Source organism: Euleptes europaea, chromosome 2 (genome assembly GCF_029931775.1).
Source record: "Euleptes europaea isolate rEulEur1 chromosome 2, rEulEur1.hap1, whole genome shotgun sequence".
NCBI lineage: Eukaryota > Metazoa > Chordata > Lepidosauria > Squamata > Sphaerodactylidae > Euleptes > Euleptes europaea.
This window is the reverse complement of record NC_079313.1, coordinates 27,074,015-27,100,657: the sequence shown is the minus strand read 5'-3', so window position 1 is coordinate 27,100,657 and position 26,643 is coordinate 27,074,015. Positions and strand designations below refer to the sequence as shown.

Below are 26,643 nucleotides of genomic sequence, written 5' to 3'. Positions count from 1 at the left end.
CTTTCCTAGTAAGGCAAAGGGCCACTCTGCCTCTACCCTAGGTGAGCCAACTCTGAATTACAACATTCCTGGAGATTGGGGTAGAGGCTGAAGAGGGAAGGGACTTCATTGGAGTGTCATCCCATTTATTCTAGCTATTAGGTGTTGCAACTTAAAGTGATTTCAGTGTATATCTAAAAATATAATCTGTGGATGGAGGCAAGTACGATTATTATACAAGTGCCCTCATTAGAGAACCAGGACGGGCTGCAGGTCCCTATTAAATGTAAGCTTGGTTTTATTTAATTGCAGGAGTTTTTAAAAACGTGCAATATAGGGTTGCCAACTTTGGGTTGGGAAATTCCTGGAGATTTGAGGGTGGAGCCTGGGCAGGGTGGAGTTTCAAGAAGAGAGAGCTCAGAAGGCATGTGCTTCCATAGAGCCCATCCTCCAAAGTGGCTATTTTCTCCAGGGGAACTGATCTTTGTCATCTGGCGATCAGTTATAATTCCGGGAGATCTCCAGGCCCCACCTGGAGGTTGGCAGCCCTGTGTGTGTGTTATGTGCCATTAAGTCGCTTCTGACACATGGCAACACTATGAATTAATGTCCTCCAAAATGTCCTATCGTTAACAGCCTTGCTCAGGTCTTACAGACTGAGGGGCGGGGCTTCCTTTATAGAGTCAATCCATCTCATGTTGGATCTTCCTGTTTTCCTGCTGCTTTTAACTTTTTCTAGCATTATTGTCTTTTCCTGTGAGTCTTGTCCTTCCTAAATTGCGATTGTAAAGCCCCTCCAAGCACAAATCTAGTTTATGCCTATGTTGTCCTGTAAAGTTCCATACATACTTATGGTGATATATTATTAAGACTTGATAGTATGTCATTCTCACTGTGCCTTCCTTGATCCAACAGTCGCAATGACACATGGGTTTACAGAGTCAATGCTTGTTTCTTGGGGTCAAATAGTTGAGGTTTGTGTTAAGTTCTGATGTGCTAGTATGCAGTGTCACCATGGAAGTGAGGAGAAGCAGCTCCAGGCATGTACCAGGGTCCTCTTGAGCTAGGAGCTGCCAATCACTTCTTGAAGTTCTCACCCCTGGATAGTTCTGCTTCTTCAGGCTAGATGGTCTTTTTATGATGGCACTTAAAGATGGAGGAGGAGCTGCACCAAAATCAAAGTGGGTGCAGGTAAAAACTAGCAGGAACCAAGAGACCAGGCAGAAATGAAGACAGAGACACTGATGAGTTACGGGGTTGGCTGGGAACCAGGGGCCCTGTGCTGCTGAAGAATGGTAGCAGCATAACTGGTTGAATCAAGACAAGGCTGAAATTGGTTCCCAGTTCCTTGTTCCCAGTTCCTAATTCCTTATTCACAAACCCAACCACAGATATTGTAAATACTGAAATAGCTCTGCATCCCAAAATAAACTTTACCTCACCCAAGTCATTCATCCTCCAGTCTCAAGGCTCTGCCCTGGGAAGGAACGTAGGTTGTTCCCTGGCCCAAAGCTTGGCTGTAGCACTAACTGTTCTGAGTAAATGCGCATAAGAAGTAGGCAGCATGTATCTGATGCTCTTTTAGGTCCAGAAAATTGCCATCTTAACCCATTGCAGAAAAAGATTAAAAATAAACTGGAATGCTTTAGCACCGTAAAGGCTCACAGTGTTTTATTCCACCATCAGTTTTGATGGACTCAAGCCCACTTCTCTAGAAGCAGAGATCTTTGCTATTCAGGCGTTTTACGTAAGAGGTAGGAATCCTCTCTTTGCATTTGAAGAAGTGGACCCCAGTCTAGTCCACCTAACTGAGTCCAAAATAACTGAGGGCAGCCTTATAACTGAGGGCAGCTGCCAGTTACCTTCCATTGTTGTCATTGCTGGCCTCCTCATCCTTCCCCCCATTTTGCTTATGGGGGGCTCACTGCCTGGCCAGGTTTTTCTAATGGCCACTATTTAGGATTATTGAATGTCATCCTGTTTTATTGTTATATGGAGTATAGAGTTTTAATGAAGTTTTAAAGTATGTTTTAATTGATGTTTTATTATCATATTGTTGTTACCCGCTCTGAGCCCAGCTTGCTGGGAACGAGGGCTGGCTATAAATATAAGGAATAAAGAAATAATAATAATAAAAATAAAATAATAAAACAGCTAAAGACACTTTCTGAGAAGTGGATACTGCGTTATCTGCTGTCAAATAGATCGGTCAATTGTGTGAGAGACGAGGGGGAAAAAATTAAATTTCCTTCCCCCTTTTTAAAGTGTGAAGTGGTTGAGGGATAGGCAATGGCTATCTCCACAGACACTCAGTTCGTGATGAATGTCTACAGGATGTATTCTAGTATATGTGTGTAAAGTGCCGTCAAGTCGCAGCCAACTTACGGCGACCCCTTTTTGGGGTTTTCATGGCAAGAGACTAACAGAGGTGGTTTGCCAGTGCCTTCCTCTGCACAGCAAGCCTGGTCTTCCTTGGTGGTCTCCCATCCAAATACTAACCAGGGCTAGGAGAATACAGAATTTGTGGGAGAATGGGAGGCATGGACAATATATTGTCAAAATGAATTTAAATTGGGAAGTATTGAAGGTTATGTTTTGTTCTAATTCATTTGATTAAGGTAGAAATATTATTAAGATTAATGATTTAGATTTTAAGAATTGTAATCCAATTTATATACGAAGTATTGTATTGAATTAGAAATTAAATGCAAAGGTGACAATAAAGTTATCAAAATGATAGGGGAGGAGAGAGAGGAAGTCAACGTAAATATATGAATTAATTAGTTATATAGAATAGAGAAATATTGTTTATATCATATAATTATCTTAATGAATGATGGAAACTACTGTAATATAAAAAACAATAAAAAATGTTATATAAAAAAAACAAATACTAACCAGGGCTGACCCTGCTTAGCTTCTGAGGTCTGACGAGATCAGGCTAGCCTGATCAGATACTTTACTGCGGTACATAACCAGCACAAGTCAAGTGAGACCATTATAGCCCACACACAAAATACACAGCCGTCAATACAAAACAATACTTTGCACTATATACCTAAAAATAACCCCTATAAGACAGAATACGTAAACACAGACCCAGAAAACCTATGTGTGTGTGTGTAAAGTGCCTTCAAGTCACAGCCGACTTATGGCGACCCCTTTTGGGGTTTTCATGGCAAGAGACTAACAGAGGTGGTTTGCCAGTGCCTTCCTCTGCACAGCAAGCCTGGTCTTCCTTGGTGGTCTCCCATCCAAATACTAACCAGGGCTGACCCTGCTTAGCTTCTTGAGATCAGGCTAGCCTGGGCCATCCAGGGCAGGGCATCCAGAAAACCTAGAACCCATTAATCTTCTTCCTTCTTGAAAAAATGAGATGGTAGAAAAATTAGATGGATGCTGCTTGCTTAGCTTTACGAGAGAGTGATGGGGACCGGGTGGGGGGGGATCTGTCCAGAAACTATCAGGGCATGTAATGGAGCCTGAAGCTCTGCATCTCATCCTCAGCAGACTCATCTGTTAAATCTAGGGAGAAGATTGGTTCTCGTAGGTTATCTGGGCTGTGTGACCGTGGTCTTGGTATTTTCTTTCCTGACGTTTCGCCCGCCGCTGTGGCCGGCATCTCCAGAGGAGTAACACTGAAGGACAGTGTCTCTCAGTGTCAAGGGTGTAGGAAGAGTAATATATAGGGAGAAGAGATTGAAAAAGCCGTGTTTCGTCTTGGAGGGGCCCCGGGCCTCCGGTTTCAATCCTCTGCGGGAAGTGGGGGTGGGTTTCCTTCTGCCCAGACTGCTCCACGAACCAGAGCCCACCCCCAAGCTCTGGTTTTGCCCTGAGCCTGCCCAGCCTCCCAGCCGGCTTCCTCCAGCCCGGCGCCGAAAGGGTTAAAGAGAGGGAGGGAGGGAGGGGGGGGCGGTGACGCGGCTCCCCTCCCTCTGCAGACACACATATCGAGGCACACAAAAAGGAGCGACGGGGAGGGAGCCCAGCCGAAGCACCATGACCGAGACCACCAAGACCCACGTTATCCTGCTGGCCTGCGGCAGCTTCAACCCCATCACCAAGGGCCACATCCAGATGTTCGGTGAGTCGCCCTCCCCCCGCCCCGGGGAGGTCCCCGGAATCGGCTGGGCCCCGATCCAGGAGGGTGGGTGCCGCCTGGGCAGGGAGCCCCTCTCCTCCCCTCCTCCTAGGGGTCGGGGGCGGCGGTTTGGGGTTGCGGCAGAGCGCCGGAGAGGGGAGCGGCGAGGCTGTTGGGCGCGGCGTGGCGGAAAGCAGGACCTTTATTGGCATTGAATTGTGTTATTGAAATAGGGCCATCAATGGACATGGTGCTCCATAGAGCGATGTGAGCAAAAGGTAGGGTCCTTTCTCTCCCCCACCCCCCCAATGCAATATACTCAGAATATACCATGGGTTAATAAACCATGTTTATAATGGTTTATGGTTAATAAACCATGTAATAAACCATGCATCATGTGAGCAAACACATTTACATAGACTTCCGTTTGGTTTGATCTAGGGTTTGGAACAGGTGAAGCCGAGCCTTCGCGGGAAAAGGTCAGAAAGAAGACAAAAAGGGCAAGAGTCCAGTAGCCCCTTAAAGACTAACAACAATATTTTTCTGGTAGGGTGTGAGCTTTCGTGAGCCACGGCTCACTTCTTCAGATACAGCTAGAATGTGAATCCATCGGATTCACATTCTAGCTGTATCTGAAGAAGTGAGCCGTGGCTCACGAAAGCTCACACCCTACCAGAAAATATTTGTGTATTGTTGCATACCCTATCTTCAGGTATCTGAAGAAGTGAGCTGCGGCTCACGAAAGCTCACACCCTACCAGAAAATATTTGTGTAATGTTGCATACCCTGTCTTCAGATATCTGAAGAAGTGAGCTGCGGCTCACGAAAGCTCACACCCTACCAGAAAATATTTGTGTATTTTTGCATACCCTATCTTCAGATATCTGAAGAAGTGAGCTGTGGCTCACGAAAGCTCACACCCTACCAGAAAAGATTTGTGTATTTTTGCATACCCTATCTTCAGGTATCTGAAGAAGTGAGCTGCGGCTCACGAAAGCTCACACCCTACCAGAAAATATTTGTGTATTGTTGCATACCCTATCTTCAGGTATCCGAAGAAGTGAGCTGCGGCTCACAAAAGCTCACACCCTACCAGAAAATATTTTTGTTAGTCTTTAAGGTGCTACTGGACTCTTGCCCTTTTTGACTACTGCAAACAGGCTAACACGGCTACCCACTGAGAAAGAAGACCGAATAAGTGGAGTGGGGTTGAAACTAGGGTTGCCAACAGGCCTGGGGGGGGGGGGAATGTCTTGTGCCTTTAAGAGCTTAATGCGTGGAAATGGGCAGCTGAAAGGTTCCAGGGCATGGGGATAAAGAACATCCCCTGGCAAACAATATCCCCTTGAGCCTCTGCTCAAGGGACCGGCAAGGCTGGCAAAGGGTTACCGCGTTCTGCATTCCCGGCGATGCATTAAGAGTTTGAAAACGTTATATATATAAAAACACATCGCTTGGAAAGGGTTTTTGGATGCCGCGCCCAACAAGCCTCGCCGCTCCCCTCTCCGGCGCTCTGCCGCAATCGCAACCCAAAACCGCCGCCCCCGACCCTTAGGAGGAGGGGAGGAGAGGGGCTCCCTGCCCAGGCGGCACCCACCCCACCGAGCCCCGGGGGAGACGAGCCGGGAGAGGGCTCCGATGGCCTGGGAGCGGGCAGGGAAGGCGGGTTATGGGCCCAGGGAGCCTCGGGGCCTCCTTTGGGGGGAGGCGGGCGTTTGGCGACCCCCGCCCCCAAGCCGATGAGCCTCGAGGGCACTTTGGGCAGGACCCGGGAGGCGCTCCCGAGGAGAGTTGCAGCCGAGCACAGGGCGAGGGACCCCTTCCCTCTGCCCCGGTTTGCAAACCGGCGTTGGACGGGTCTGCGGCGGGCGTCTTGGGGGAGATGCGCCCCACGGGAAAATGGGACGTGCGGAAGAGGGGCTCCAGTCTGTGTGGTCTGATCCGGCGTGGCCTTTCTTATGCTCTGATGTTGAAAAAGCTACCATTAGGATTGCATTGGATTTAGGATTGGGAGGGGGGGGAGAAATTCCAAGGGATTTTCAAAGATCTGGCACAAAGCTAGCAGGAGGTGTGGGGAGCTGTTTGGGACCTTGGCTCCACACCAACCCAAGAGGGGGCTTCCTTGAACGGCCACATCTGATCAGGCCAGATTAGGGTGGGGTGGCAGGCCACTGGCAGATGTATTATTATTATTTTTACTGTTGCTGGGTTTGTGTGTGTGTATGTGTGTGCCTCTGGGTGCCTGGTGTACACACAGTAGTCTCATCCTTTGCTACTTGCATTTTGGAGTTCAGATTAAAATCAGATTAGTTCATTGTTTTCAGTGAAGGCGCAGCTGGGCCAAAGGAGGAATATGCTGCTGGTGGAGCATAACGTTTTATTAGATGAGTTTTTGATATTATTTTAATGTATCATATATCAGTTGTCTTAATGTTTTTTTTCCCTGAGCATCCAGTAATTTTTATATGGGTTTTATATTGGTGTTACCTGCCTTGGGTCCTGAGAAGGTCTGGAGAGAGGCAGGTATATAAATATTTTAAATAAATCCATTTAAAACAAAATCTTTTTGTGTGGGATTGGACTGAGTGACAAAGTGGTTTGCTTTTGTGTGTGTATGATCATTGCAGATTGGTATGGTGTGGTGAATCTTATCCCTGATGTTGGTCTTGAGTATATAAATCGGGGTGGGGGAGAGATGCTGGCTAGATGCATAATCTTGACCACATTTCTTTGGCCTTTATGAAGGAATGGATTTTCTATGGGTTTTTTCCCCTTCAGTGTGAGGGTAGGAACATTAAGGGATGGTTTGCTGTCCACATCTCTAAGTGCTGAAATTGCTTCACAGCTAAGAGTAGGAAACGAGTGACTTCTCACAGGCTATTGTTTAGATTAACTAGTAATTGTAAATGATGGTGGTATGCAAAACAACCCCCCCTGCACACTTATTTCTTCGAAAACAAATTATGTGCTTGTAAGCACAACAGAAGCACATCAGGAGGATTACAGGAGAATTCACTGTAATAATCTCCAGTTTGCACTTGATTTCTAGATATAGCTCAGCTTTCAGGAGAGTTCCCCATGGACTAGAATTTGCACGGAAATCTTTAGATGTAGCCAAAGATCTTCCACCCTTTTAAAGGAAAGAGCACACCCACAACTGTAAATAATGTATACATTTTGCATGTTAAAAATGGATTGATGCCTGCTCTGGAAAACCATTTGGCCCCTTTCTTCCTAAGACACAGCCTGGCCTTATGTTTTCAACAGGGGATGCAACCCTATAATATCTACTGAGGTCTGCAGGAGTTTTGCCATAGATTTGAATTAGAACAGGATTGTGCTCGAGATAGAAGATGGTATTTAAAGCAGCTCCCAAAAAGGGGCCGTCGCTCGGCGTTTGAAGGGTTTGGGGTTTGGTACGTCAGCCCATGCTAATGCAGTTATGCAGATGAAACAAATCTTGAATGAATGCAATAACGCATTTGCTGATTGCACAATGGAGCATAATGAGAACCAGGAAGTCATTTTATTCCCCCTGCCAGGTGCCTGCTGTGCCTTCAGATGCTCCTATTTCCATTTTGTCCCCTTTTATGCAAATACTCACAAAGGGTTTTTTAAACATCTGCATAGGTTTGCTATAAGAACACATTCTCTCCCTATGAAAAGCCAGTATCGGCACACTAGGAAGCGAGGGAACATCCTGCCCAGGTATCCCTTTGGGTTTCTATGTGTCGGCAAAGTGTGTGTGTTGGGGGGAGGGAACACAGGCTACATAGAGGCCAGCACCACTCACACACTCATCTCTGTGGAATCCATGCAAGCCCCAAACGTCTATAGAATGTCTGCAAAAGCCATTCCTGCAAGCAGAATTTACCACCACTTCCCCAGTCCAGGTTTATTTTATTGCTGTGGGAAAGTGACCATGCTACAAAGTACTTCCATAACGATCAATGGCTGGGCAGGGCTGGACTCCATTAGAAATGGAGAGCAAGTGTATCACAGGGGCTATGAGAATTCAGCTGCCAACCAGGAAGCTTCCAATTAAAATCCACCCTCAGCCACCAACTCGCTAGGCAGCCTTTGGCAAGGTAGGGTCTTTGGCCACAGCTCCCCCATACCCGCTCGATCTGTGTTAAGGGATAATATTGACCTACCTTACAAGGTTGGTGTAAGGATTGCTGCAATAAGGTGTATGTTGAATCCTCTGACACATTATTAAAACCAGAATAGTGAGGCTAAGCTGGATCTCAAAGATTTTTAAAAAATAAAAATGAAAGTAGGCCATTCCTGCTTAGTTTTCTTGTTTGCCTCGTCATGTGTCTTGGGTTAGTGCACTGGTTCCCAACCAGGGGTCCACGAGAACTAAATTAAGGTCCGCGAAACAAAGTTATAAACCCATAATAAATTAATATTTTCAATTAAAAGTTCTCTATTATAAAAATATATATTCAAATATTATTCTAAGTTTAATGTTTAACTAACAGTTATGATTAAAGTTTATTTTCAAATTCTTGGAATTTGTATTTTGAACCTTGGGGTCCCTGCACCGAACAAAAAAGTCCTAGTGGTCCCTGGTCAAAAAAAGGTTGGGAACCACTGGGTTAGTGTAATCCCACTTCTTCACTAGTAGTATATTTTTCATCTTTTCTTAGCCTGAGGTCCTTGCTGCTCCAGCTCTTTGGCCAGCTTGCCAGTTGTTTCCTGATCTTCTTTTTGCAATTTCGGGTCACCAAATTCAGTAGCCTTCAGCCTGTCCAGAGCCAGGACTGGGGTGCAAACACAGAACAGGAAGTCATGTGACAGTACAGTCATGTAACAGGAAGAGGGGAAGGGGTAGAGTTATGACCTCATTGGTGTCAGGGACAGGCCTGTGGGCAGCAGACCCAAAGAGCTGGGGACATGAAATACAAGCCAAGCACCAGATGGTTACCGTAACGAGGTACGAGCCAGGGATCAAAGCCTCGGAGGGATCTGTTGTGCCCCAAGTGTCCACAGCAGGCATGGCTGCCATGTTGCATTCCCTTCCAAAAGGAAGTTAAACAGTGGCAGCTCTATAAGGGTTTGTGACCCAGCAGGAAGGTCGACCCATGGGTCAAAGACCATTGACCTACTTAACTGCCAGGTTAGGGTGTGGGTGGGTGTGTTAAGTGCTGTCAAGTCGCTTCTGACTCATGGCGACCCTAGGAATCAATGTTCTCCAAAACATCCTATCTTTAACAGCCTTGTTCAGGTCTTGCAAATTGAGGGCTGTGGCTTCCTTTACAGAGTCAATCCGTCTCTTGTTGGGTCTTCCTCTTTTCCTGCTGCCTTCAACTTTTCTATGATTGTCTTTTCCAGTGACTCCTGTCTTCTCATAATGTGTCCAAAGTACAACACCTCAGTTTAGTCATTTTAGCTTCTAGGGTCAGTTTAGGCTTGATTTGATCTAAAACCCACTGATTTGTTTTTTTCGCCGTCCACAGTATCCGTAACACTCTCCTCCAACACCAGGCTAGAGATCCCTTTCTGAAGCTACACAGTAAACTGAAACTTCCATTAAACTGGAAAAATACAATCCTATAAGCGATACATAAAGTCACCAAAGAGCAAACCCAGTATCTAATTACTGTTGATGATTTTCAGTTCCTTTGTATTACATTGTTGGTAATGGAATTCTGTTCAGTCTGGCCTATCAGACTCCAGACATATATATTTAAACTGGAAGTTAAATCTTTTCTTATACTTTTCCTAAGATTTGGGACCGGCAATGGTTATGGACCATGAGTTTGCAAATTCAGTTCTTCAATTGAAAAGTAGAAGTCAGACCTCTGCACCTGTGTCTGATCCTTAATTCTGGGAGGCGGGGAGTAATCAAACAACAGTGCCAACCTAAGCAGGCCTACCCAGAAGCCTACTCAAGTCTATTCAATAGGGCTTACTCCCGGGAAAACGTTCTTAGGCTTGCACTGACTGGAACAGGTTTGTTTTAAAATACAGAATTCCCATCTTCCCATGCAAACATCCCTGTTGATTTTCTCTCCTCTCTGTTGTCTCTTCTGCTGCTGAAAGTCAGGCCATACATTCTGAATACCAGTACCAGGAGGCAACATCAGAGGAAGGCCTTGGCCTCTACGCCCTGTTGTTGGCCCTCCAGAGAAACTGGTTGGCCACCGTGTGAGACAGGATGCTGGGCTAGATGGACCACTGGTCTGACCCAGCAGGGCTCTTCTTAACGTTATTTTTTTTTTTTTTATGGGCAGGAACATGCCAATAAAGAGCCATGATGGTGCTACATTAAAACGCTGTCTCAGTTCCATTTAACACATTGAAATGAGGCCCACGGATGACGATGATATTCTAGCTAAATTTGAGGGAATATGTAAGAGATACCAGAAACATAGTGAAATTATATGGCTGTGCGTACACCCACAGCCATATAGTTATGCCATATAATTAGCTTTGAAAGCTTGCATTGATTCTGTTTGTACCACCTCATTCCATCATTGTTTTGTTGTGTTAAGAGAAGGAATATCTCACTCCATTTTTAGACTGCAAAATGAGGGGTTTAGAAGGCAGAGGAGATGGAACGTTTCATTTTTGCAGTGTGATGGTGATGTATTCATAAGAAAATCAATTATGCATTTTTTTCATGATTATATAATGATTAAAGATTAAATTAACAATGGTCAGCCCACTACACAAATGGAACTTAACATAAAGAGAAGGAAGCAAAGTCCTCATTTGAAAGCCAGCATAGGCTAGTGGTTAGAGTGCTGGACAAGGGTCTGGGAGACCCAGGTTTGAATCCCCACTCTGCCACAAAAGCTTCCTGGCTGACCTTGAGCCAGTCACTCTCAGCCAAACCTACCTCGCAGAGTTGTTGTTGTGATGATAAAATGGAGGATAGGAGAATGATGCTGCACGCCATTTTGGGTCTTTGGGAGAGAAAAGCAAGGTACAACTGTCTGAATAATAAATAATGTATGTAAATATAAAACAAATCATGCAGTTCTGTAATTAGCCTTTTCTATACCCAGATCAAATTTACACACAGAATCAGGAACTGGCACAGGCTGCGAACCTTAAAGCATCATGCTGCTGAAATTCTGTTGTCAAATGGAAGCTGTTGTGCAAGAAAACTGCTGCCTTGTATTTAGGGTTGCCAGGGCCCTCTTCACCACAGGCGGGAGGTTTTTGGGACGGAGCCTGAGGAGGGTGGGGTTTGGGGAGGGATTTCCATGCCATAGAGTCCGATTACCAAAGCAGCCATTTTCTCCAGGTTGGAGATCAGTTATAATAGCAGGATCTGGAGGTTGGCAACCCTACTTGTATTGTAGGTCTGATTTCTTTGTTCTCAGAGTATTCAGTGGTGCTTTTTTGGGCTTCTGGCTGAGTACCAACACCACAGGCTGGAAGCAAGGGAGTATTATCCTAAAACAATCAATTGTGTGATTTTTGAGACCCAGCAGGTGATGCCCAGGACAGGTATGTCACTTATCCTGCTTGCTATATTTCGGAAACTAAGAATTTGTAAAACTGAGTTATTTCTGCTCCTAGGAAAATTGGATTGACGTTGGGTTATTTTGAATGTCTTCCAAATATTAAATAAAAGCATTGGCATTTTGCAAAATGTTCACAACAATCACTGGGTCTGAATCAAAGCATGTTTGTTTTTGCAGATATAACCATTACCAAGGACAAAAAGTTTGTAAATGTGGTCAATCGGAAGAGAAGATAACTTTGCTCACCTCTAATGCCCAAATGTGTCATGGTGCCAGATGACAACCGTATGTGCTTTGAATTTTTAAAAGCAGATTGTCCTCTACTTTCCCCAGCTCCCCTCCCTTATAATGAGGTTGACTGTAGCACCCTGACCTTTTGTTATTACAGGAAAAAATGGAGGTAAAATTAAGTTACAGCTCAGCCCCTGCTGTGTTTGCTGGCTGTTGCATTTCATTCTTATTTAGAAAGGCTCAAAAGTGATTTACAGTGTAGTCCTAAGAGTTACACCCATCTAAGCCCCTTGACTGCAGTAGACTCAGAAAGGTGTGACTCTGTTTAGGATTACTAGGGTTGCCAGTTCCAGGTTGGAAAATACCTGGAGATTTGGGGTACGGAGCCTGAGGAGGGCAGGGTTTGGGGTGGGGAAGGAATTCAATGCCATACTGCCAATTGCCAAAGCAGCCATTTTCTCCAGGGGAACTGATCTCTTATCGGCTGGAGATCAGTTGTAATAGAAGATCTCCAGCTAGTACCTGGAAGCTGGCAACCCTAAGGATTGCGCTTTTAGAGTTGTATAGTCCTGTGGATTCCACTCCTGCCAGTGTAAAAATAGGACCAAATGCTCATAATGATGTGGAGGCATAGCCTGGTGCTTCCATGCTTGACTACTGTTCATGGGGCCTGGTTCACACATTCGAGTGCAATACATGATTTCTCGGCATTTGATTACTGTACACTTGAGGACTCACAACTATTGGCATGGAGTAGCTTTGCTGAAAAGCCCTTGTTTTGAATGGCAATGGATGAGAAGGATTTTCCTTCGGTGGTGTTAGGCCTGTGGTGACTCACTCTCCAGTGGTAGTCATCACTTGTTGATGCAGGCATGTGTGAGCATGTGTGGCTGAACCAGGCTTTGGTGGCTGGCTGCTGAATGTATATACTGAGTGAGTCACTTTATGAACCATTCCTGTTGCTAGATATTGCCATAGATATTTAGGGCATTTTCACACAGCCCAAATAATGCACTTTCAATCCACTTTCAGTGCAGCTTAACGATCGTTTGCAAGTGGATTTTGCCAGTTCAAACAGTAAAATCCACCTTCAGAGTGCATTGAAAGTGGATTGAAAGTACATTATTTGGGCTGTGTGAAAGTGCCCCGAGTGTTGTTTTTTTGTAGTTTTGTATTGGTTGCTGTGGTTTCAGCATGTTTTTATATGCTTTATGATGCCTGACCTGGATGGTTCAGGCTAGCTCAATCAGCCCTGATTAGTACTCGGATGGGAGATCATCAAGGAAGTCTATGGTTCCTACACAGAGGCAGGCAATTGCAAAACCACCTCTGTTTGTTTCCTACTTCAAAAACCCTACAGGGTCATCATCAGTCAGTTGTAATTTGATAGCACCCTCCACCACCATGATGCCTGATTGTGAGCAGAGGGAATTTAGAAGGGAAATTAGGAGCAGCACAATGGTATGCAATTGTAATTTGGGGATGCAACACATGGTGCTACAGCACATCTATGTATTTTCTTTGTGTGTGCATCACCACCTTTATAACACTGGCAATTTCACATGCCTTGTCAAGGAAAGGAATCATGGTATCTGTAAAATTCTCCTCCAACACCACATTTAAAAGGAATCTACTTTCTTCTTGTCAGCTTTCTTCATTGTCCAACCTTTACACCCATACATAGTAATAGAGAATATTATGGCATGGATTAACTTGATCTTGGTTGCTAGTAGGGTTGCCAACTGCCAGGTAGTAGCAGGAGATCTCCTGCTAATACAACTGATCTCCAGCCGATAGAGATCAGATCACCTGGAGAAAAATGGCCGCTTTGGCAATTGAACTCTATGGCATTGAAGTCCCTCCTCTCCCCAAACCCCGCCTTCCTCAGGCTCCACCCAAAAAATCTCCCGCTGGTGGCGAAGACGGACCTGGCAATCCCAGTTGCTAGTGACATATCCTTATACTTAAGAATATTTTCTAGCTCCTTAATGGCTGCCCTTCAGTCTCAATCTCCTTCTGATTTCTTTGCTGCAGTCTCCCTTTTGGTTGATGATGGAGCCAAGGAATAGAAAGTCTTGAACAATTTCAATTTCCTCATTGTCAACCTTAAAGTTGAGTAATTCTCCAGTTGTCATTACTTTTGTCTTCTTGATGTTCAGCTGCAGTCCTGCTTTATTTATTTATTTTGTGATTTATAGCCTGCCCTCCCCGGCTGAAGCCGGCTCAGGGCAGGTAACATCATACTTTAATACATCAATAATAAAATTAACCACAGTGGGTAGGCGTGTTAGTCTGTTTGCAGTAGTCAAAAAGGGCAAGAGTCCAGTAGCACCTTAAAGACTAACAAAAATATTTTCTGGTAGGGTATGAGCTTTCGTGAGCCAAGTGAGCTGTGGCTCACGAAAGCTCATACCCTACCAGAAAATATTTTTGTTAGTCTTTAAGGTGCTACTGGACTCTTGCCCTGTTTAAAATTAACCACAAAATATAAATTTAAAACAATAAAATCCCAATTTAAAACTTTAAAAACTACAGAACTACAGATGGCGCCTAAACACTACTCATGTTGCCGGATAGATGCAGTAGGTTACCCCTCAGTTAACATCAATAATATAACAGGATGGGGGAGAATAGCAGATGATATTCACGGCTGTCCTCAGCCATAGGCCTGGCAGAATAGCTCTGTCTTGCAGGCCCTGCAGAGCTCTTTAAGGTCCCGCAGGGCCCTGATGTCACCAGATAGAGCATTCCACCAGGCTGGTGCCAGGGCCGAAAAGGCCCTGACTCTCGTCGAGGACAGCCCGCACTCTTAGGGCCAAGGGCCACCAGTAAGTTGTTATCAGTTCACCATAGACATCTTTGGGGGGTATACCAGGGAGGCAGTCCTGAAGATACGAAGGTCCCAGGCACTTTCTGCTTTAACTTTCACCAGTGGTCGTTTCAAGTCTTTGCTGTTTTCTGCCAGTAATGTGGTATCATCGACATATCTCAAATTGTTAATGTTCTTCCCCCACAATTTTCACTCCACCTCATCTAATTCATCTTTCCTTATTCTATGTTCTGCATATAGACTGAAGAGATAGGGGGATAAAATACATCTTTATCTAACACCTTTACCAACTGGAAACCATTCTGTTTCTCCATATTCTGTCCTAACAGAAGCCTCTTGTCCACAGTACATGTTGTGCATCAAAACAATCAGATGCTGTCGCACACCCATTTCTATGAAACACAAGCTGAATTTTAATGAAATTCTCTCATAAGCTCCAGTAACCAATGTAAATTTGCAACATGATCCCTAGTGCCTCTCTTCCATTTCTGAATCCAGCTTGAATATCAGGCATTTCTCGTTCCAGTTGCCAAAGAAATTGTGCATGGGGTGGGGTCTGAAAAGAAAGCCACCTTACACAAGGCTATACTTAGGGTTGCCAACCTCCAGGTAGTAGCTGGAGATCTCCTGCTATTATAACTGATCTCCAGCCGATAGAGATCAGTTCACCTGGAGGAAATGGCTGCTTTGGCAATTGGACTCTATGGCATTGACGTCCCTCCCCTCCCCAAACCCCACCCCCTCAGGCTCTGCCCCAAAAACCTCCTGCTGGTTGCGAAGAGGGACCTGGCAACCCTAGCTATACAAAACTGATGAGGAATTTTTTTTTAAAATCTTGTATACATTCAAGGTTAGTCCTGCAGATATCCTGAGCAGAGAGCAATTTAATTAGATGTATCCTGGGCAGCAGGGCTAGGAAAGAGCTCTGAAATCTTGAAGAACTTCTACATATCAAAGTATACCATATTGGAATAGATCGATCAGTGGCCTAACTCAGCATAAGTCAGATTTATGTTACTGAGTTTTCATGCAAACCCATATTTTGCCCCAAGCAGGCCTTCAAGGGGCTCAGAATCAAGGCTTTTTAGAAATAAAAATGTGCAGCTCCACAAAAAACCTCTAGTTGCAGGGGGGAAATGTGCAGATCCAAAGGGATATCTGTACAATTGAAATTTATAGTTCCAAATGGAACTTTACAAGTGTTTAGGAGGCACTGTAAGGCCATTTTATTTGCAAGGCCTTTTAATAGTGCTTAAGCTGTAGGTATTTTCTTGTGGGGGGGAGGGTTTACTGTAGGTTGCATGTTTTTAATTTGTGGTATTACAAGCCACCTTGAATGCATTAATGTAATCTTCAGTTGGATCAATGATAATTGCTTTGTTTACTCTCAAATGGATGTGACATAATCTGTTTCAGCCACTGTGCAAGTTACCCGGTATTGTTAACCACGACAGCTGGTCATCTCCATGTATTATGTTTCCCTCTCCTTGGTATACAACCAAAACCTATAGAAGACAGTACTGAAAAAGGAAACAATAAAGAAAAACAAAATTAGCATCTAGCAAAGCCCCTGGCTTGATATACATAAGCTGTGATCAGTAACTAGTCTTGCCAGGAAGCCATTTTAGGGATTCATTGCCTGGCTTGGGGGATGAGAAGAACCATTCCTGGTCTCCCAAACAGCCTGCTGCCAAATGCTGTTTTCATGGGTGCCGCTCATTCAGTCGTCTTTTCCTTTTGGGAATGACAATTAGGTGTCCAGATGGAGCATTCAGTCAATAGCCTGGATTTGGCCCTGTGGACTAAAGGAGCAGTGTTTGGAAAAGACCTGATAAATGATCTGAAATCCTTTTTCTCGAAAAGGACTTTGGATAATCTAGGTAAATAACTTCACTGTAATCTAAAAAGAGAGAGAAAGAGTTATTTGCTGTTGTTGTTTTTTTAACTGCTGCTGTGCAAGGGCTCTGATCTGGATGGCTCAGCCTAGCCCAGGGGTCGGCAAACTCATTAGTCAAAAGAGCCAAATATCAACAGTACAACGATTGAGATTTCTTTTGAGAGCCAGATTTCTTAAACTTAAACTATATAGGTAGGTGCACTGTTCATTAACTTAATAAACTTTAATTAAAGTTTTAAGTCTTAAATAAACTATAGGTACACTGAATAAAACTTGATATCATACTTAATAGTGATCTTATTTATTGATAAAAGTTAAATTGTAAGTCTCTGCCATTTCCCCCTCCCCATCTGGAGTCCTCGTCTGGAGGCCTGGTCTACCGCCATAAAAGCCTAGCCCGATCTCATCATCAGAAGCTAAGAAGATGGCCCTGGTTAGTACTTGGATGGGAGACCATCAAGGAAGTCCAGGTTGCTCTACAGAGGCAAACAATGGCAAACCTAGGGTTGCCAGGTCCCTCTTTGCCACTGGTGGGAGGTTTTTAGGGTGGAGCCTGAGGGGGCAGGGTTTGGGGAGGGGAGGGACTTTGATGCCATAGAGTCCAATTGCCAAAGCAGCCATTTTCTCCAGGTGAACTGATCTCTATTGGCTGGAGATCAGTTGTAAAAGCAGGAGATCTCCAGATAGTACCTGGAGGTTGGCAACCTTAGGCAAACCTGTTTGCCTCTTGCCTTGAAATGGGGTTGCCATAAGTTGGCTGTGACTTGACAGCACTTTCCACCACCACAGCGCAGTGTCTCAGAAAAATCGAGCCCCCTGTTGTTCAAGACTACAGATCTTGCCTGCAATGCAAAGTTGCAGGAGGGTGTTTGCTTTAATCATGGATCCCACATCAAACTGCCAAGAAACCTCAGTCTCTCCCCCCCATACACATTGCATGGAGCCGATGCACCACTGCCTCTTTCAACCCCCTGGGAACAGGTTGATAATCTCAACCACGGGGGGGGGGGGGGATGTACCACATCCCCATTGGCTTTAACCAACCAGGATAGGCACGGGTTCAGGAGGCAGGTGGTGGGCCTTACAGCACTCAGGTTCCTGTCTACATTGGCTTGGGAGAGCTGACTGAAGCGGTCCAGTGTCGGACCTGAAGGTGGCCAAGGGGCCTCCAGTTCATTAACTGTATCAAGGTTGGCAGGAAGGTTGTGGTGGACCGACAGGATTTTATCCATGATAAAGCTCGCAAAAGCCCCACAGCTAATGGCTGGATTAGAATTTGTCTGTCCCTCAGATAGGGACATTAGTGACCTGAGCACAGCACTGACTGATTAACTCCTCTTGACATTACAAGCCCACAACTTCCCTCTCTACAAGTTTTTTTTAATTAAAAAAATTGAAGGGTTTTTTGGGGGGAAGGGTTGTTTGTTTAAAATAAGGTGAAGAATAAATGTTCAATTGAATGGGATGACATATTGTGCTTTAAAATTACCAGGGGGAGGGGGTTCAGTGCACATGCCAAGTTGAATGTAACCTAACCTGTATTGCAGGGCTGTTGTGAGGATAAAATGGGGCAACCCCCTTGTACAATTGATCTGAGATCTTTGGAGGGCAGGCAGGTGGGAGGCAACTAGAATAAATAAAAGCTGCAGATGACACCCCTGTGATCTACAAACAGAGCACTGCAAAAATGCATTAGAACAAAATAAAGATGGATGCTCTGCTAGGACTTCAGTTTAAAAAAAAATTCTCGCCAACATCCTTTGACAGCCAAGAGACTGCCAGAGATGCAAGCTGGACCCTCTTGGGGAACAACGTAAAATAATTCTGCCCTATTTCAATCATACACATAGTCTTTTTATGTTAAGCAGCATCACTTGCCCGAAGGGTGGTGAGATAAATGCCGTGTGCCTGTGTGTTTTGCATTTACTGTGTTCTGCATATTTTTTATCCTCAGACAACTGAAAAGCATTTTCAAAAAGAAAACCAGCTGGGATTTTGTGGAATTGTTCTATGCATAGCCAATAGTTTTATTTTTATTGCTTCTGTAATCTAGACCCAGGCGCATGATGCCTGGAAAGTGAATTTGATCTCCTAGGCATGAGCAGAACAGCATATGTCCAGTGGTGCACTTAAGTTACTGTCACCTATGGATTTCACAGTCTTATTTTGGGGGGGGGGCTCTCGTTTAGGCAGTATATACTTCAAATGCCATGGACAGACTTAATAGTCAACAAGCCTGTTTCATCCCAATCCACCATCTCCACAGATGTCACCTCTCTCAGTGTTTACACTGTGGGGCATCCCTCCTCGAATCCCTATTCTGCCTTCTCATCCACACCCGTATCTAGCACCAACTCCTTGTCCTGACTTTCAAAGCCTTCTGCAAGGTCTTCCACATTTTATCTCTTGGCCCTCAGATCCTGACAGATTCCTGGCAGCTCCTCTAATGTTGGCATCCTTGGATGGCTAGAGTTGCCAGGTCCCTCCTTGCCATTGGCAGGAGATTTGGGTGGGGGATTTGCAGATCTCTAGCTCAGAAGGATCTAAGACTGGTGATCCGCCCCCTCCCACGGACAGGCATAGCCTCTATTCAAAGTAGATATGAGTTTGTTTTGCCGAGAATAATAACTTTACACACACACACACAAAATGTTTATCAATCAGATTTTATCTATTTATAAATTGCATCCTTTTGGGCCTTATATATAGCAACACAAAATTTGGCCACACACAAAATTTGGCCACACATCTCGAAGTTTGTTGGTTGCTATCCTGCAGTAGTCATTGGATGCAAATTTTATCAGGTAGTCCTATATTATTTCTTAAAATTTCTTGGATAGTCTTAGCTCTTGACTCATGATGGAGAGGGCAGTATAAGAAGACATGTTCGTGGGTCTCAATTTCTTCACCATTGCACAGGCAGACTCTCTCAGAAAGAAGAATTTTCCTATATCTGAGAACTGCATTATACCATTTAAAGCTTAGTTGAACCAGTTTCTAGCACTAAGTAGAACTCACAGGTCCCTTGTGAAACAGAGAACAGAAATAAAAATGATCATACTCTTTATATTAGCAAAGCCTGGAGCCAATGCAGACAATATCCATGTTAAGGATTTGCTGTAGATTTTTAAGTTAGTTAAGAGACCCAGGCGGCTGCTTGCAAGAAGGAACACTGATGCCTATTCCAACATTTAGAACACTTCCCACAATCAGAAATTTGTTCTTGGGAGACACGAGGTTCAGGCACTTATACTTTACCCCATCCAGAAAGAATCGCAGCTTTGGAGGGGAGTTTTAAATTGTGGAAGTAGTATGGCAGGAAAGTGTTAAACATAGGGATGCCAGCTCCGGGTTGGAAATACCTGGAGATTTTTGGGGCGGCGCCTGAGGAGGGTGGGGTTTGGGGAGAGGAGGGACTTCAATGCCATAGAGTCCAATTGCCAAAGCGGCCATTTTCTCCAGGGGAACTGATCTCTATCAGCTGGAGAGCAGTCATAATAGCGGGAGATCTCCAGCTACTACCTGGAGGTTAATTAACTTATAAACGTAACTGTCTTATGCTGAATGGTATGGTCGTGCATAATTGCTGTGATTCTCAAAATTCAAAATGTTATGGCTTATAAATAACACATCATATAAATATAACAATCTTGTCCTAAATACAGCTTTGTAACGAGGCGCCCGGCTTTGGTAACTCGTTTCGCTAATGCTTTGTCATAGTGTCTACATTTATTTGATTTCCTGCAAGAGTTTCAAAAACAGAGCGGTGTTAGTTTTTATTTAGATATGTTATTGTAAAAATATTGTTGGTATTGTGGGCTCACCTTAGTAAATCTGGTACGGCCATTTTCTCTAGGAGAACTGATCTCTATCGGCTGGAGATCAGTTGTAATAGCGGGAGATCTCCAGCTACTACCTGGAGGTTGGCAACCCTAGTTAAACACCCTCTCACCCAAGGACCCTTCATCTTCAGAGTGCTGCTGAATAGCTTTTAGAAAACCACAGAAGCCTCATGGCTGCTCTGCCACTTAGTGCCTTTTCTAAGCACCCAGTCCATCAAAGTCAGATCGGGTAGTATTAACTAGAAGCTGGATGTGGTTTCTCCTTTAGACAAAGTCCTCTCTTTCTACTGGATGGAAGTGCTAATTGACACATTCATGGCTATCCTTAGAAGTCTCCTCTTGGGTAGCATCATTTAGTATTCTCTGCAGCAGATCAAAAACAGCCGCGTTGGTCCATAAGAACAGTCGGTTCTGTCACTGATTCATACTAGACTCCTGCTGATGAGACTGTGCCCTTTTCTTGTTTAGCCCACTTCTCAGTGATTCATGGGGTGGGGGTGGGGGGGTCTGTTCGTGAAGTGTATTGCTATGATGGGACCCCGTGCTTTTCTGTTGCCGTTGGAGAAATTCTGGTGTGCGTTCCATGCAAATGAGATCAGTGAAACCAATTTGCATGTCATGGTTTCATTCTGTATTTTTGTTCGATAATGATCAAACATTCATCCTAGGTTCAGACAGATGCTTCCTTCCCAAGTTGCTTGGGGAAATAGCCAAGGAGATTATTTGTAGCAGTGGGGAGAAAGAAAACACACAACCTCCTTGGGAGGAGGAATTTTGACATCTGGCCTGCCGTGCCAAAAGCTGCGGTCGCTGCAATAAATAAATGAAACTCCATACGCAAAAATTTGGGTGTGTAAGCCTGATTTCTCCTCTATTTGAGGAGGCTGATTTAAATGGTTATTCCATTTGAGTCTGACTTAAATAGACATGTTTTGAAATAATGATCATTTTGAAGGGTTCATTTTTAGAAAGTGAAGTCAGATTCTTCAAACGTTTTCCCACTCAGGGTTTCACTGAAAAATTTATTATTTCCATTGACTGACATATTTTTTGGGACTGCTTTAAATCCTGAGTGGTGAAGTCTCCAAAGACGGAGCACAGCCTTACTGGAAATGTTGCTTCCGTGACAAGTGGTACTCCACGCAAATGAGATATAGCTGTGCAATATCGTAGTAAAAAAGACAGAGAATCCTGGGAAGCTGCTCTTGATGGCGAGCAGCACTGAAGCAAATTGTCGATCTCCCTTTCACATGAGAGCTCCCTGCACTTCATAGTTTCCACCAGGCCACGGCAGTAAATAGTGAAATGGCAGCTAAGCTCAAAAATGCCAGTTTTCAGAAAAATGGCAGAGTGTACTGACTAAAATCCCCCATCATTCAATTTGAAATTCAAGCACTGAGGGGGGGAAAGGGGTCCCTTTTCACCCCCTTAACCTTCCTCACTCCAAGGCACTAACTCACATGGCTGTTCCTCTGCATGAGTCTTGCAAACCCAGGAATGATCTTTTCCAGGGGTCAGATGGGGTGGCAGGAACAGTGAGAAATGCAGAAAAACCTCCCTGCATGGATGGCTGGATATCCACCAGCGTTTCTTAACTATTGTAAATGTTTCCTCAGTCTGCCTCGTGTTTTGGGGAATGGTTATGCGTAGGTATCTATCAGGGCTTCAAGGAGGTGACCCCAAATCACCCCAGCCTTTCTAGCTAGCAGATGGGCGGGTGCCGTCTGCCTGTGTTTGTGAAGAAGCAACAATTCAGATTCTAGAAGGGGCAGAAAGAAAAGCAGACCGACGCTGTGAAATGGCTAAAGCACCTTAAAAGTGCAGGAGCTCTCTCCCTCTGGGATTTGATGATATGGGTAGTGGATCAGCTGCCCTTTGGAAACACCTTTTTGCCTCCACCTGGGCTCTATTTGTAAATAACACATATTACCAGTATGTCAAGTCCTGTCCTCCATTGCCCTGCCCTCCAAAGGTACCAATCCAGGTAAGTGCCGCCCCTGGGGTGCGCATTACAAAACAAACAAACAACGAAAAATGTATTGATACTGGGGTTGCCAATCTCCAGGTACTAGCTGGAGCTCTCTTGCTATTACAACTGATCTCCAGCCGATGGAGATCAGTTCACCTGGAGAAAATGGCCGCTTTGGCAGTTGGACTCTATGGCATTGAAGCCCCTCCCCTCTTCAAACCCCATCCTCCTCAGGCTCCGCCCCAAAAACCTCCCGCCGGTGGGAAAGAGGGACCTGGCAACCTTAATTGATACCCTAATCGGGGACTGGGATTCAGAGCTCAATAGTATTGCCTGTTGGGGTAGAGACTAGTGCTACTTGGTGATTTATTTAAATAAAAAGGTCTCAAGCGTCTCCTTCGAGCTGAGCTCCACTACAGAATTATTGCCTTCTTTCCCGTGGGTTCTCAAAATAGATCTATTATGCCTATATCGGTGTGCATGTCTCTGTCATTCTCCTGCACAGAAAGATCAGAAGAAACCATTGGGAAAAGAAGATGGCTTAAATTTTAGAATGGGGAGAGAAGGCTGGGAAAAGAACTCCCCTTCGCTGGGTATCCAAGGTTGGGTGGAGAAAGGTAAAATAATGTTATGTGGAAATATATTTATTTTAAGGTGCTTAAATCAGGGTTAAAAACGTTTAAAAATGATAAAGCACAACAGCAAATAATAAACCACACATCAGACACGTTTCGGCCAACTGGCCATCATCAGTGGTCAGATAAAAACCCATATAATGCACACACAAACGATATACAATTGTATCAAAATATATAAACAGAATTATAAAAGCTCAGGTATGTATGTAAAAGATGATGGCTAGTTATTCTCAAATCAATATTAGCAAATTTTGTAATTCTTAATAGAGGTATTTGGATTACTGACATTACAATTTTCAAATTTGAAAGCCCACTAAAACAAGGTCATGCTTTAGCTTGCAGCAAATGGCATTAAACCAGGGAGGGCCAAGCTAAGGTTTCTTGGATTTCGTGGTTGTACAGAAAGGAACCAAAAAACGATATATGTTGTTCGTAGGACGGAATCACCTTCTCAAGAGGACCTTTTATGATAATTTCTGTTAAATCTCCTAGTTGGCAGGTGAGAGAATAGAAAGAATAAGTCCTATTTGGGCCCATTTCAAAGCCATATAGCCAGTCTGGCATAGATGTGGAAAGACAGTTAGCTGGAAGGCCTATGGTTCCTCTTTATTGGTTGGGACTCATATTACCAGCATCAAAGTGGTGCCTGGAGTGCTTCTGGAATTACAGTAGATCTCCAGATTACAGAGATCAATTCCCCGGATGAAATGGCCGCTTCAGAGGACAAAATCTATGGCATCACATTACAGTGCGTTCCCTCCCCTCCCCAAGCTTCACCATCCCAGGCATCCCCCCCACCCCAAATTCAGTCCCCAAGAGTTTCCTAAACTCTAGTTGCAACTATAGATGGGGCATCTTAGAAAATGTCATGCATGTTAAATGTTTCTTGACACATTGGGAGTGTAGCCATTTGTTGGAAATTGTAAAGGCCTTCATTTTAGAAACAGCACAAGTAAATTCCCTGCAGCGCAGTCTCTCAGAAGCGTGACAGACCAATGTTATATATGGATTATGACGGGGGAAAAATTCATCAGTGCAATTAATTTAGACATGAAAATTATTACCTGTCCTGGTTTGCAGGACATTTCCAATTAATCAGAGCATCCTCTGGGAAGATGAATTAGATGTGCGAGGTCAGGATTCTGCTGCCATTAATTGGTGCTGCAATATTTTCTCTAGAATAGTCGTTGTCTTGTGAAATGTAATGTGATCCATTGGGCTCTCTAATTTTTAAATCAGAAAGTATAAAAAGAGAAAGGAGCAATATGTATCTTCTTTCTGTATAAAACCATGGCCCAAAAATCTGTTCTAGCTTCCTTATGTATGGTCTGTACATACAACAGAATCAGATGGCAGTGAGGCAGAAGATACTACCATACTACGTAGGTGAAAAGATTATATTTTTCCCCTTCACCAGTAATTAGGGTTATCAACATCCAGGTGGTGGCTGGAGATCTCCTGGGATTACAACTGATCTCCAGGCAACAGAGCTCAGTTTCCCTGGAGAAAAGGGCCACTTTGGAAGGTGGACTCTCTGGCATCATATCCTCTCCTCCCCAAACCCTGCCCTTCCCAGACTCCACCCCCAAAATGTCCAGGAATTTCCCAATCTGGTCCTGGCAACCCTACCAGTAATTCCCTGAAAGAGGCAAATCAATTCAACATGTGAGGGGCTAGTCGAGAATCTTTCTCCTTGGATTGCTATTTTTATATTTACAGGACTTTTTTTTTACAAGGAAAGGCATTAAAAATGTGACTGCCCCACCTGCAGTTTCAACAGGTACGGCCAATTCTACCACCTCAGAATTATACCAACTAAAGTTGTCTTGGTTCTCAGTAGACCTGGTTGGATTCTGTAGAGCAAAATAAATTGGCTACCATCTGGAATATAGTAAAGATGGGGCAAAACTGGTTTACACATTAGAGTTGCCAGGCTCAACCTCAGCCTGCCAACCATTTGGAAACTGGGATGGGAGATGGTCAAGGAGGGGGCATGACAGCATGATATCATTTCTGGAAAAACCTGGAAATGATGTCACACTATCTGGAACTGCTGGGAACTTTGTGGTAAAACCATAGAGTTTTCAGCAATTCCTAGAGAGGACTGATATCACTTCCAGGTTTTACTACAGAGCTCCTTGCAATTCCCAGAGAGGCATGACCTTACTTCCAGGAAAACCTGGAAGAGACATCACGCTGTTACCAACAGCATTAAAAACAGTTATTTCTCCCCCCAGCCACTGGAGTGCCAGAGGGCATATGGCAACCCTACTACATACATACACATGAACACCATTAGTGTGTGGCCTGGCTTCTACTGAAAGACACCTCAGGGCAAATATGGGGATCGCCATTGGCAAGGCTGACCTACGTTCTAATGATGTCCTTGAATACATGCCTTTCCCTTCAGCCACTCATAGTAACAGATGTAATTTTATTTTATTTATTTATACATATCTTTGACTTCTGACTCGCCCTCCCCGGTAGAACTGGGCTCAGGGCGAGTTACAACATTAAAACAATACACAATCACAATAAATCTAAAAATCGTTAAAACTATAAATCTTAAGCCTAAAAATACAACCTAACACTAGATGGTGCTGAAATACAAGCTTGCCGATAAGGCCGATTTATTCCTATCAGAAAATGCAAAGCACTTGGGAAAAACGTTGCCCATAGGGTTGCCAGGTCCCTCTTCACCACCAGCGAGAGATTTTTGGGGCGGACCCTGAGGAGGGTGGGGTTTGGGGAGGGGAGGGACTTCAATGCCATAGAGTCCAATGGCCAAAGCAGCCATTTTCTCCAGATGAACTGATCTCTATCAGCTGGAGATCAATTGCAACAGCAACCCTAGTTGCCCACCTTGCCTTTAAACACTGGCTAGTCTTTATCTCACAGTCTAACTTAACTCATAGTGTTGCAGTGAGGAACCGCACATATTTCTGCGTGGCTGGCCCAAGGTATTTCAGCGCCTGAAGTAGAAATTCCAAATGGCGCTTAAACTTCTAGTGAGCAATATCTGGGGCACAATCCACCAGGAAGGTCTCCTGGGCAAGCTTCATGCAAAGGAGCTGCATGTTCATTTCAGTGGGGAGTACGAACGGGAACCTTCCAACGGATTGGGCCCTCATAGGTCCTAGCTGCTTTGCTCCCCAGCTTTGCTGCTGTTAATGACACCTTACTTTCCCAGGCTTGCCTCGTATTTCTGCATGACACCCGTGAAAAATGCAGGCAACTCTTTGTTCTCATTGAGAAGTGAGTTGATCATGAACTGTCTTTATCCAAGCTCTTACCTAAAGGCAGTAATGTAACCGGCAGGAAGTGCTGACTTGGTAAAACTGACAACGAAGCCAGTGTTAGTTATGGGCATAATTGAAGCCCCTGAAGCAATTGTAAGTATCTGTCACCTCTGTAAAACGTCCCAAAGAAATACAGTGGAAATTGTTTTAATTTGTACGTTGCAACTTATTGAGGAGCTGAAAAAGTCATAGAAGAAGCTACTGTTCTTGGCCAGGTATAATACAAATTCTTTAAATGTTGGTGTTACTGCAGCTGTGTGGTTGGCGTCTGTAACAAAATGACTTTGAACAAATCTCAGCTGGAAGAACAAAGATCTCCTGTCCTCTTAGCTCAGAGTGCGCTCTAACCGTTAGAACACTGGACTTGCTACAGAGAAGGAAAGGATATAATTACCC

At 44.3% G+C, this 26,643-nt stretch overlaps 1 protein-coding gene across 1 annotated transcript in view; it reads left to right on the top strand.

The window, feature by feature from the left end:
- The first annotated feature begins 3,978 nt into the window (after positions 1–3,978).
- NMNAT2 (nicotinamide nucleotide adenylyltransferase 2) overlaps positions 3,979–26,643 on the top strand; it is an 84,371-nt gene continuing 61,706 nt past the window's right edge. The window contains exon 1 of the mRNA XM_056844582.1: positions 3,979–4,063. Coding sequence (XP_056700560.1) covers positions 3,979–4,063 — 85 coding nt within the window. The remainder of the gene's footprint in view (positions 4,064–26,643) is intronic.